We start from the raw sequence: 13,735 nt of genomic DNA, 5'->3' as shown, positions 1-13,735 counted from the left end.
TGCTAAAAGGAAAAGCAGAACTAATGTATGTTAAATGTCTGTTCATTAAATTTAATGAATCTCCCTGTACAAAGAGCAGACTGAAAAGTACCGCTAAAACATGTGTGACTGAAATCACTTATTTATGGGACTCCAAGCTGCATCCTCTAAAGGCATTTCCAAAGCATCTTGAGCTCCTAAGACTAAACTTTTATATACTTATGAACATAACCAAGTGCACTTGTCCCAGCCATGACTAATCTGTGGTGCAGGTAAAACTCCTTCCCCCACCCTTCAACCCAGCCTGCTGGGGTGGCATCACAGGAGCACCACTTTGAAAACAACCTATTTTCTGCCTTGCCAAGGGCCTTTTTAATTGCTAACCCTGAGGACCGAGCCCTAACTGTGCTGGTAGCCTTGGATGTGCCACCTAAGTGAGCCAGGAGGGTGGGAGTAACAGTTCCCCAGACTGGCTGCTCCTGGGCACCCCAGGCCAGGTCATTGGGGATCTTTTCTCTCCACTAAAATAAGATGTATTAACTGCATTGCTGGAAAAGCTGTGTTCACCAAGAAAGGTGATAAACAAATGTGTCATCCTCAAATGGGCAATATATCACAAAATAAGCCAAAAGTCTCTCATGTGAGCTTTTTGCTTGCACACATGCAGAGCATTACTTTATTTTCTTCTGAACAATTAAATGATAATCAGTGCATGACACAGTGTAAGACAGATTTCAGCCATGTTACCTGTTAGCTGTCACAAATTTCTTGGCTTGCTGTTGAGAAGATCTGTGAGTCTGAGGCTGTGAGTACAAAGAAATGTGGTGTTGAGCCATTCCTCTAAGTCAGTTAATTATTAATCATGCCAGAAAGATCTGGTGGCTGCACTGACTGGGCTGCATCCCTCTCTAAGTGGATACTGACATTTAATGTCACAGAAATTTGGGGTAGGGGAGGAAATACTCTCTCTATTTTTTGAAAATGTCAACTGAGTAAATATCAGATATGGAAATCCCTGCTTATATATCAAAGTTGGATTTTCAAGTCCTTCATTGTATCTCCTTCTGTGCTTCAGCAGCCATTTAATTCCAGATGCTGCTAGGCATTTGGCTTTCAGAATCAGAAATCTAACCATGAAGAAAAAAACAGATTCCATCTTATACATATAACCAGCCACAAAAAATACAGAACCAGATGCCATCCTAGTAATCCCATAAAAGCTTCTGTTTTCCACATTAATGGCTGAGAGAGTCCATTCTTCATGCTTTCCCCTAATGCTGTGTTCTATGTGTTGTTCAAAATTCAGTGGATGCAAAATGTTTGGCACTCATGAGCCTCCTTCTACTCTGGATGAAAGTCACCTTCACAAGCAAAGAGGCGACCTGAGAAATCACAAATTTCTCTCACTAATTGATAACCACAGTCTCTGAAAAATCAGGTTATGAACAGTCATATGAACCCAATATGATAAGGGTTAAGTCTGGTTATACTGACAGACATGAAGAGGTAGGTGGAGGCCGGTGAGGAGTGGTGTCTTTCAGGGCCTTGTCTTGGGACCAGTGCCCTTAATATGTTCATCAAAGACACCAGCAGTGAGATCAGGTGACCCTCAGCAAGTTTTCAGATGACACAAAGGTGAGCAATGCAGTTGACACAACAGAAGGAAGAGCTGCCATCCAGTCAGACTGGGACCTGGACAAACTTCAGAAGTAGGTCCAAGAGAACTTCATGAAAATCAAAAATTTCAAGTGCAAGGTTCTTGCACCTGGATCAGGACAATTCCACATATGAGTATAGGCTGGCAAAGGAAGGAATTAAGAGAAGCCCTGTGGAGAACCCGGGAGTCCTCGTGGATGAAAAGCTGAACATGACTGAGCTGAACAGCCCAGAAAGCCAACCACATCCTGGCCTGCATCCAAAGCAGCGTGGCCAGGAGGGCAAGGGAGGGGATTCTCCCACTCTACTCTGCCCTGGTGAGACCCCACCTGGAGTGCTGCATCCAGCTCTGGAGTCCTCAGCACAAGAAAGACATGGACCTGTTAGAGCAGGCTCCCCAGGAGGGCCACAGAGACAATCCAAGGGCTGGAGCATCTCTCCTATGAAGACAGGCTGAGAGAGCTGGTGTTGTTCAGCCTGGAGAAGAGATGTCTCTGGGGAGACTTTAGAGCAGCCCTCCAGTACCTAAAAGGGACTTATAAAAAGGAGGGAGAGAGGCTTCTTATAAAGGGACATAGTGACACAACAAGGTGCAATGGTTTTAAATTGAGAGAGGGCAGTTTTATATTAGATGTTGTAAAGAGATTCTGTATTAAGGGGGAGGTGAGGCACAGGAACAGGTTGCCAGTGAAGTTGTGGATGCCCCTCCTCTGGAAATGTTCAAGGTCAGGCTGGATGGGGGCCCTGAGCAACCGGATGGAATGCATGGCATCTCTGCCCCTGGTGGGGGTTTTGAACTAGATGACCTTCAAGGCCCTTTCCAACCCAAACCATTCTATGATTCTAAAATGGCCTGGCAAATATTCAGGAACTTAGCTGGGAGACAGCATAAAAACACTAAACATAAAAACATTTTAAAACACTATTAAAAAAAACACATTAAAAAAAACACTATCCAAAAACTCAGAAGACTCGGAGAAAACCACTCATAGATGTTGCAATATTACATTTTTTCTGAACTGTTTATTTCCCTCTAAAGAGATTTTCACTGCAATAGCAACTGAAATGGATGCCCGTGTTTCTCCCCACAAGACATAAGGAGTGGCAGTTCCAGCAATGCAAAAAAAAAAAAAGGCAGCACTTCCATACTGATCTGTCTAATCTCTTCTCCAGTCATTGTTCTTAGTAGCTGATACATGCAAACAAATAAAAACTTCTATCATATGCATTTTAAATGGGAAGACATTTGTGATTTGCTCCACCTGGAGGATGGATGCAATGCAGCCTGTCAGTCACTGTGAGATTGGTATTCATAAGCAGCTGATTCCAATTAGCAGTTTTAGATAAATAGGATAATGGCCATGAGTACAAATGACACTCTTTGTTTTGTCTATTTACACAGAAAGCCAGGCTTGCTCGAATCCGTGCAGCGAAGAGTGGGAGCGCTAATGCCTACATGCAGAGCAAACGAAATGGCTTGCTGAGTAACCAGCTGCAGCAGGTAATGTTTGTGTTCCCTCCACCTCTGGAGTAACCACTTAATGACAGCCCAGCAGTAGTTTATTCTACTTATCACCAGGGCAAGTCACCTTGGGACTTTGGGCAATGTTATCTTTAGAGGTAGATTAAGGAAGGATAAACTGGACGATTACTACTGATAAAGGAAGCTTGTGAGAATCGATGGTGGGGTATTAAGAGATGAGGGAAATGTGCAGATAGAAATGCTGGATTCAATGTAACTCACATTTTTGGAGTTAGATCCTGTAGAAGAACTCACTAAGGAAAGTACAGAGTATTTGCCTCTTAGGAGGTGGGTTGGATTCCTCTCACTTGGCTTTAAACAGGTAGAACATGGGTGACAAAACCAGGTTTCATCATCAGTTAAGGAAAAAGCTACTCTTGAATATTGTTTGTGCAGAGGGGTGTTGCAGAGTGAAGTGTTCCCTCAATACACCTAGCTGGGTTTAAAGAGCATCTTAGTGATTCCCTCAAATGCACTGCAGTCTAATGTTATCTGAAACAAATTCCCTGCTCACCCCTGCCAAGGAACCAGGACCAGCAGCTGGGACTGGGATCCACGGTGATCCACACTGCTGGGAGACAGTCCCTTGGCTGCTCAAAGCTGTCCCCAGCTGAGAAAGACTGCAGACAGAGTGGTTTTTAATCCCTGCTATTTTCTGGCATTTAGGCTGTTCCCTGAGGGATACAGGAAGGCTTTTATTCCTCTATGCTCTTTCCATTCAATACGTGTTAAACAGCCGGATACTTTAACCTATAGCCAGAGGAGGAGGAAGTGGCTGTCTGTCCATCTGTCCTGTCTAGCACAAAAGATGAGCAGTCAGAGCCCTTGTTTCCTCTTCTGCTTGAAAGAACTCAAATATTTGAATTAAAAAGACACCAAATAGCTTAATTACCATGCAGATTTCAAATATCTCAAGGTTGAAGTGTATTCTTTTCTATTATCCCACTTCCTCCCCTATTCAGGATTTTGCTTTCTAGTGAATAATTATGAAAGCTATTAATAAACAGTGGATGCTTTCTACTTAATTCTTCATTCTATGTCAGTAACATTTGCTATACGCTTTCTAAACCCAGTAGATTGGGATCACTGACACAAATTTTTGTGTCAACAGCAATACCACAAATTCCTTAATACTATGAAAGAATCCTGGGAGGACAACAATTTTTAGTTATCTTCAAATGAGGCACATTCTCAGGAAAAACAAATATATTACTGTAACTTAAATTGATTAAAATTTTAAGCATGTGTTGATCTAACATTCAAAGCTTATGTTTTGATTACACTTATAAATTGTACTATTTTATCCATGCATAAAATACCTAAGATGAAAACATTTGAAAGGAGGGGCAAAGGAAGGAAAGAAAATAGTTTGATTTAAAAAAAAGCAAAATAAAATTAAGTTGCAAAATTATTTTTGTTGTACTTTGTAGACAAAGTAGTACAGTTATGCTACTGTGTACAATCCAGATTAGTTCTGATAAATATTTGGATAAGAAGCCTCTTGTTCAAAACTGAGAATAATACAGAGTTCTATGTATCAACAGTCCTCCAATGAAGAAGAACAGGCCTTTGTTGGCAAATCTGGCTCTTCCTTTGAAACACAGCACCACCACCTGCTTCACTGCCTGGAAAAAACCACGGTAAGAAAAGAGAACTGTGTTTTCTTGTGAATTGCTCCACCAGCCTGGTTTTGAATGTTTTCAGTTATCTCTTCTAATTAATGAACCTTTGTATTAAAGCAGTTAGCTGGGAAGAAAAGCCATTTTATCTTCTTTTAAGGCATTATACCCAATGCATATAAATAACAGAGATATAACTTATGCTACATTTGATGGAGATCACTGTGAAAGTCTTTCTGCTTTCCTCAAAAAAGAACCCAAAAAACAAACACACACCCCCCCCAACAAAAAAAAAAAAATATAATTTTTTCCCACAACAAACATTGCCAAATTTTTCATAAATTATAACCTGATATATGTATGAGGGGGATTTAATGTTCTCCTTTTAACAGCATTTCTTTGAAATAAAAGGGCCCAGTTGTTACGTCACTTAGCTATACGTCACCCATATGCTTCTTGTGCTTATGTCTCCTTCGTTCTTACTTTAGAAGTATTAATATTAGAAAATGTGCTGTAGGACAGAATCTCACTTCCTATTCAGAGCATACTGTGGTTTCTTTTGCTAACATTCTTGCTGGGTCCTTTTGAAACATTTTTGAGACATTTTGAACCAGAACCTGATAATAGCAATTTGCCTTTAAAATTTTCCCACAGTTGCATATTGAAAACATATTTAAAGATATGAGTAATAAACACAGGTCTTGTTAAACTGTCACAGAAATCATGGAGAAGAACTTCTATTCATTTGGTGGGAGCTGAATTCAGTTCCTTCCTCCTGAAGTTTCACCTTTCCTCTAATCATAATGGTGGAATCTGTAAAACTTTTTTAAAATTTTTCTTAAAAATGAAGTCTATAAAGCAAATATTATCTTGTTTCTTGAATCTACATTCTTTTTTCCTTCTGTTGGGTCCTGCTACTGGTCCTGAGTTCCTATGATATATTAACACAAAAATATATGTAGCAGTTCCAAGTTTTATTCTGGAGATGATGCATTCCTAAAATTTTAGTGGGAACTTGACATTTTGGGCCCTCAGCATTTGGAATCTGGCAAGTTTCTGGTTCATTTTAAAACAGGAAGGGTGATGTGTCTTGTTAAGACTCTCACCATCCTTTGTGGTACAAGCATCATGATACTGAGAAAAAGCATATTTTCTCTTTTCTGTCACTGAAAAGCCAATAGGATAAGATCTCACCCACCCTCAGAAATGCAGAGTGGGCAATGTTATGAAATCCTGGGAAGATTACATTAATAGTGAAACTAATTGCACTAAAAATTATATTTTACAAATTACTTTTAGCTAATTTAAGAACAGCTATTTAATAAGTATAATTAAATCAATTAACTTGCACCATTATAGCATTTCAAAACGTTTCCAATCTATATTAAAAGTTCAGTCAATAAAACTCTTTAATCCTTGCTCCATAAAAGTTTTAGGAAGCACAAAATTACTTTTTATCAGAAAAATTACAGAGTTCTTGGCAAACATACTGCAAGCCCCTGAATATAATCTCATGAGAGCAATTAGGTTACTTTTCTCTCTGAATTTTATGCCTACTGTGTGATCATGCTCAAAATCTTGATTGTGGCTGACATATGCCTTATAAAAGTCAAGCAAGTTTTTTTCCTCATTTCCTGAAATTTGCATTCTTCAACACCTCTTGAGTCACACAAATTTATGTCTGAGTGAAGACTAACAGAAGAAACAGAAAGAAAAATGCTATGCCTATAAAGGTATTTCCATTCGTCGCAAACACTTGGCCAGAGTTGTTACTCTCTTTACATTATTCACATATTTTATATTGGCCCCATATGAATATTCTGAAGAACATCAGCACCTTTACAATTAGATCAAAATTTTTTAGGGGAAAAATAATCTACCTCATTTGAATACACAAAAATGCAACAGGCTGACAAATTCCATGTGAGACCAAGTAGAGTGTAAAACAATCCAGAAAATGCTCCTTAAACAATTCCCCTAAAACTTTCTTGGGACACACAGACTAATTCCAGCAGTAAATGCAAAGAGTTTTCTTGGGAAAGGAGGCTTTCTCAAACAGCATGCAAACATATCTCAGTCTCTGATTAGTTTTAAATGAGTATAAAAACTTCTCCCACTCCCCTGCATCTCCTCCCCTGCCTTGCCACCACAAGCAACACCACTATTTCACACTCTTCTGCACGCACAGAAAATGTGGAAATTGTGGCTGGGTGTGAAATAGTCCCTAATCACTTGATGAATTAATGTAAACTGGCTATTTGAGTGAATTTGGATTCATCTTTGCAACCACCCTACAAAACTACTGTCTTTGCTGGGATTGAGCAAAGACTGCATGAATAAAGAGGACTTCATTTAACTAAAATTCCCAGTCCTCTAAACTGCTTTTGATACATCCATCTACAGTAATTAGGAACATTTGGATGCTTTTAAATAACTATCTCAACTCCTCTAACCAAAATTTCTATTTGTTTAAATATTTTTCTTTTAGATAGTTGCATTCATCAAAAAATGTTTTGGATCCTGATTTCTAACATGTAATTCTTATCTTATGGATATATCTGGAAAATATTTATGAATTTTATTATATCATAGTTCAATACAATAGTTCTTATTTATTTTCAACTGACATTTAGAGTGTTAACATAAGCACCACTTGCATTTTATTAATAAACATAATCCTCTATTTTGTGGCACTTCAAAGATTATAAAGATATTTATAATGCAAACTACATTGCAACCACATGCTATTTTGAAAAATAATTTGGATTAACATTTTCTTGTTAATTTGGTTCCAGTGTTTACATTTGTATTGGTATTCAGCCCAGACTAATATGGGCTAAACACTATAATCAAGAATAAGCTAACTTTCCCAGTTTATTCAGTTGTGTCAATTTAAGCCGTTAAACAATCACGATTAATATGTTCACTTCAATTATCCTTCTGTGCGCGCTTTGTCCCTTTGTTGGATTCCTCTGGGCTAGAACCACGAGTTTGTGGATGAGCAACTCTACGAAGAGAGCTGTATGGAGGTTTCTACAGTGAACAGACCCCCGAGCCACAGCCCCTCTCTCTCGTCTCAACAAGGCGTGACCAGCACCTGCTGCTCACGAAGACATAAAAAGACGTACCGCATCCCAAACACCACCATCACCGGCAGCCGCCCCGGCAGCGTGCAGGAGCTCAGCACCATCCAGATCAGATGTGTGGAGAGGACGCCTCTGTCTAACAGGTACTCCATCTGCATCAGCACACTGAGAGCTGAGGCTTTGTTGGGGAAGGGATGCAAAGGTGTTGTGGCCTCCATAGGCAGGCGGTGAGCTAAAGATGAGAGTCCAATACTCTTTAGATAAAAATGGGTACTGGTACTGAAACATTCTGTGCTTCCTTTGCTTCAAGCTTAATCCAAAATAATAGAATAATCTCTCTCTCAATCCATTTCTGCCCTCTCAGACCTTCCTCACAAACTACCGTGCCTGATTTGCAGCAAATGGCATCCAGGGTCCCCCAAATAAAATAGAGCACCAAATATTATATGCCATGGACAAGTGCGTAAGAAGAAAAATGTCATATAGAAAAATGTCCAGTTCAGATATACAAGATGAGCAAGTGCTCTGTCTGTCCCTTCTTGGTTCAGAGGCATAGGAAATGAGACTTCCTTGCATTTCTGCAGAACAGAGAAGTAAAACTGATTCCCAGAGTCCTAAGTGTAATAGTCATAAGGAAGACCCTTCTAAATAAAAAAAAATATGAAATGGATAAGAAAAATGTATTTCCTAGTTTGAGGAGTTATTACAAAAGTGAGGAAAGTGCAGTTTAAGAGTCTGTAATTTACTGAATGTCTCTGTACTCTCAAAAGTAAAGTATTTGGCTTTCACATATATCCAAATATCACCTCTGAAAATGCAGAAAAGGTCTCAGGAGATGCAGAAGTGTTTTCTACTGATCTCACACATGCCACCCTTTAATAAAGAAGTCTTTTCAGTAAAAGTTGCTATAGAGATTGTCTTGTTAAGCTACATTTTTAGCAGCTTCCTTTGTATAGTTACTACATTTGGATTTCACTTCCATAAAGTGAAACAATCCAACTTGGAACTCTTGGAACTACTGAAGTTTTTCAGATGTTATACAATGAAACCTCCTGGCCAGCACAAAGCTCCAATCTATCTTAGTTTTTCAGGAAATACTCTGCCTGGATCCATTTTTGTTCTGCTAGAGGACTTGCCTGCACCATACTTCCAGATGCCATGTATATAAAAACCAAAAAGCACCAGCTTTGTGCTAGAAAACAATAACATAAGCACAAAATGCCCAAGCTTCACCTTGAAACAGTCTGAGGTTTTTCAAGTCTTTTTTACAATGGAGAGGTACTGCAGCAACTCCATGAACATATTAACACAAACTCAATTAGTGCATGTAAGAGAGTGCCTTACTATTGAGGAAACAGAATATACACAGAATCCCAGAACCACTAGGGTTGGAAAAGACCTCCAAGATCATTGATGCCAATTATTAACCTGGCACCACCATGCTCACCGTGACATATCTGAGTCACACCTACATTCCTTTTGAACACTTCCAAGGGTAGTGATGAAACCACTTCCCTTGGCAGCCTGTTCCAATGTCTGACAGCCATTTCAGTGAAGAAATTATTCCTAATATCCAAATGTTCTTAAATAAGCATGGGACTGAGGAATATGCAGGAGACTTGGCTGGCCCTTCTACTTTCCTGCATAGTGAGCAACTTGGCTATGCTAACTTTGCAATGCTTCCCCTGTTCAGAAACACGGGTGAGTGGCTGGGAAGTGCTGAAATGGTGGGAAGGGAGGGAGAAGGGGACGTGAGCATAGCCATGGAGCACCTGCTGCTGGGGTACAGGGCAGCGGGGTGCTGCTGCTCTGTACTTAGAGCTCTCCAGTGGGGCAGGCTGGAGATGGCTGGCTGAGGGAATGGAATCAGGCTTGAGAGGTTTGTGGTAACGTGGACTTTCATTCTTCATGGATTTTTGTTTCTTCCTCCAGCCGTTCCAGCTTAAATGCCAAAGTGGAAGAGTGCGTTAAACTAAACTGTGAGCAGCCTTACGTCACTACAGCAATAATCAGCATCCCAACACCTCCAGTCACCACACCTGAAGGAGACGACAGGCCAGACTCTCCTGAGTATTCGGGAGGAAATATTGTCAGAGTATCTGCATTATAAAACAAGGAATTACTTATGAATTAGCATAAAGACCACTCGCAAGCTGAGCTCGAGCAGTGAAAAACGAGTTGTGAGGAATGAGAGAGCTGACAAAGACAACGCCCCTTGACGAGTGTGCCAGTGGCCACAGAGCAAGAGGTTCAGGAGAAACAAACTTTGTGGGTTTTGGTGTCGTAGGGTGTGAACCAAAAGGAGTTTCTTACCCCCTGTCCGACTGACGCGCGGTGGAATCTTCTGTGACCATCCTGACTTACTATATGAGCACAATGAAATGTCCCCATTGATGCTTCTTCTTATCATGAAAGCTCTTTTTAGAAAAAAACACAAATGAAAAAATAGAAACCTATGTTCCTGCTGAATGCAAAACAAGAAACATTTTGATAACATGTCTTTTTTTTCCCCTGTTAATAGACCACAAACTTGTTGAAGAACTGTCAAAAAAACGAATGAAAAAATGCTCATATGAAATATGTTTGTACTGACTGAAAGAACTACAACCATAATGCATGCTGAAATTATTTGAAGCTGTGATCTCAGTTTACTTTTGTTGTTTTTCAGATTAGGCATGATAAAATAATACTGTAGAAAGGGGCATTTCCGTGCACTTACACAACAAGCTGATTGTTAATGTTCCATGGTAGTTGTACAAATAACTTCCCTTTGAAAAATGCAGTATTTCTTACTCAAACACTCATTAGTGAACTAAAAGTGTTCAGTTAGTTCAATATTTACTATTGTTTTATCTTGCTTCCTAGGTACTGTTACAACTGCAATAAGTCATTGTACACCTGTTGTATCAGGAATCAGGATTTTATTTTTTTTTAAGGTATTTTACACAACTTCATCTACACTATAAACTTCTGATGACAAACATTTAAATAATCCTACAGCCAAACTCTGCACCACAGATTTCTATTCAGTCATTGCTCCTTATGTTCACTGTTCTCTATTTCTCTGACACTTTGTTGCCCACTCCAACATAACTGTATCATTTGGGATTTCAAGGATACTGATGAATCAACAGTCCATTCTTCTACAGACTACTTGTCTACTTCTGTATTTTCAGAACAAACTTCTTGTCACAGTTTACTGCTACAGGAGCAATCCTATTTGAATTAAAATTACCACAGAAGTGTTTTGGGGATCAGCTGACACTTGTCTCCAAATGTTCCTTTCTGACATTCTGCAGCATCCAGAGTATTAGCTACACTGGAAGACATTGAAAGACATTCAGTAAAAATGATGGCTATATTCTTTTTGCAATTATCTATAAACTTGCATCTTAAAACTTGTTTGATAATTTATATTGTGTGAAAAACATTCAATTACCTAAGAACAGTGACAGAATAATGGATTGAGTCCCAAAGCTATAAAAATATAATTGATTTCAATTGGAATTTGCCTACATGGGCAGGCCTAAAAGCTAGTATGAAGGCTTTACAAGCTAAGGCTTGTTGGCTTCATTTATAAAAGACACTGATATTATCAGAAACCTTTCTGATAAAAAAGTGTAATTTTTTTCATGAGAGTGCATTAGATGTATCATAATGCTTCTTATATCATGACATACCATACATCACATACATCAAATATACACAGAATATGTGCATATCAATACATACATATATACATCAAAAACACTGGATCAGAAATAACTGCATGTCTGCAAAATACAATATGCATATAAATCAAAACGCTCAGTGCATTAGATGCCATTACAATAAATGATTAACACAGTTATTTAATAGTTTGAGTAGTGTATGTTTCAGTATAGTATTTGCTAGCATTCTACTGACCTGAAAATTTACATTAAAATACCCACTGAAAACTGAAACTTGCTGATGATACACTTCTTGCACACAAATGCTAGTCTTTCTCTCTACCTGTCAACAGTGAAGAGTAGATGACAGACTATCATGCTACAGTATATACACCAAAATACAGCATCACATATTAGAATTAAATTGCAAATAAAAAGAGTAGATAATGCCATTCATTACTCTTTTATCTTATCATTTACTTATTCTGAAGTTAATGCATTTTTGTTAACTTACAATTAACTTCCCAATTTTTTATTTTTTCAAATCAGAAGGATTTGCTCATTGTAAACTGAGCTTCTCCATTTCTTTCAAACATCAGAGAGCAGAAGCACAGGCTGTGCTCTGAGCCAGAGGAAGAGCGCTCCTTCTGAGCAACCCTGCCCGAGTCCATTACCCAGCACTGCTATCTCTTCCACCCTGCAGCAGATCTGCTGAAGCTGGTAGGTTACATAAACTTTAATGGATTTAATGGAGAGGCAGAGCACGTGGGAGTTTTTACCTGCATCCTACTTGTACGCATGGTTACTCATACTTGGTCCCCGCCTTTTGCCAGTTATTGATATAAAAACTGCCTTGATGTCAGCAAACTGCAACAACTTCTTTATGTCACATGGTACTTCATGACTAGTTATATCAGCTAAATAATGCAAAGGGGCAGTTAGTAAATCTACTTTGGTACAGACTACACACAACCCAGGAAACCTACTGACTCCATCAGGTCACGTGTCTTTCAAAAGCTCTTTATTCTCTTGTTCATAGGCACTAGAAGGAACGCACTACAGCAATACACTTGCATAACAGTTATACCCCTGAAGCAACTTGTATTTTCATTTTTAAAATGCAGCTTAAGAGATAATTTAGTCAGATTTTTCAGAATTCCAGTCCTGTCTCCTACTTCCATATGTCACGCGCAAAACCATTAATTTATTCTCAATTTGGGAAATACACATTTTTTTGGTGTTTTAGGTGATTTAAATGCTGTTTTGGTAGTGAATGACTGTTGATGACTGTGTAAAATGCATCTGTACTGTACATGAAATGTAATTATTTCTGTGTATCATACAAAGAAACCAAGGTTGTTGTTTTGACAATTTTGTTTGACAGTCATATATCGTATTTCAGAAGGCAGCATAATACACGTGTTATGCTGAATAAATAGACATTTGAGGAATATTTAAATAAAACATCTGCATGCTTGAATGGGTCAACCTGGTTTTGCAATAACTTCTTCATGAAACTTTTTTTTTTCCCCTCTAATAATTTGGAAGGAACACTTAATCCGAAGTCAGCAAATGTCCTAGACAGTAATTCCAGGCAAGATGTATCTAAACTAGAGCCATCCAGACCAGGATGCCACAGCTCCACTACACTGCCCTTCTCCTGAGGGACCAGCCATCACCTTTCCCTTCCCAGCCTGCAGCAGCAGAGAAAACTGGAGCACTACTTCCAGCAGTATGAACTCCACCTCTTTATCTGTACTTTAAAAAATGTCTCTTATGTACATCCAAAACCCAAACTGCTCTGCTCAACTTCTCAACCTACAGTCTCCTCATACCTGGTATCAAACTCCCTTGATAAAATATTAGTGCACAGAGAAGATCAAACTCTTTTTGTAGCATAAGGGACACACCATGGATCACTAATAAGGGGCAACTAGGTGCAGACAGGCGATGCTGATCAGCACTGGCATTGCCATGGTTGCCTCTGTGAGGAGCTCACTGCTCTGGGTGGTGGGGAAAGGTAAAAAAAAAGCCTGTCCTCTCATAAAATAGCTATAGAAGACAAACTGAAAACGTGCACTTTACCTTTTGAAGCCATGGATATACTCTGGGTGGAAGCACACTGAACACCAAAGAGAAGGCTTTCACAGCAGAGAACAGAATGCAGCCTCAGCTGCTGCATACAGAAGGAGGAGGTCTTCAGAAAGGAACCTGATCTGGAGG

The 13,735-nt window shown here is 39.2% G+C and overlaps 1 protein-coding gene across 2 annotated transcripts in view; it reads left to right on the top strand.

The window, feature by feature from the left end:
• Window positions 1-13,000, top strand: part of KCND2 (potassium voltage-gated channel subfamily D member 2) — a 267,398-nt gene extending 254,398 nt beyond the window's left edge. For both annotated transcript variants that reach the window (XM_086887018.1, XM_086887017.1), the window contains exons 4-7: window positions 3,038-3,136; window positions 4,702-4,797; window positions 7,758-8,005; window positions 9,795-13,000. In XM_086887018.1, coding sequence (XP_086743144.1) covers window positions 3,038-3,136; window positions 4,702-4,797; window positions 7,758-8,005; window positions 9,795-9,972 — 621 coding nt within the window. In that variant the 3' untranslated portion in view covers window positions 9,973-13,000. The remainder of the gene's footprint in view (window positions 1-3,037; window positions 3,137-4,701; window positions 4,798-7,757; window positions 8,006-9,794) is intronic.
• The last annotated feature ends 735 nt before the right edge of the window (window positions 13,001-13,735 follow it).

The sequence above is a fragment of the Cyanistes caeruleus genome, chromosome 4 (assembly GCF_971803275.1).
Source record: "Cyanistes caeruleus chromosome 4, bCyaCae1.hap1.1, whole genome shotgun sequence".
Taxonomy (NCBI): Eukaryota; Metazoa; Chordata; class Aves; order Passeriformes; family Paridae; genus Cyanistes; species Cyanistes caeruleus.
The sequence above is the reverse complement of the archived record's forward strand: the minus strand, read 5'-3'. Positions and strand labels throughout refer to the sequence as shown.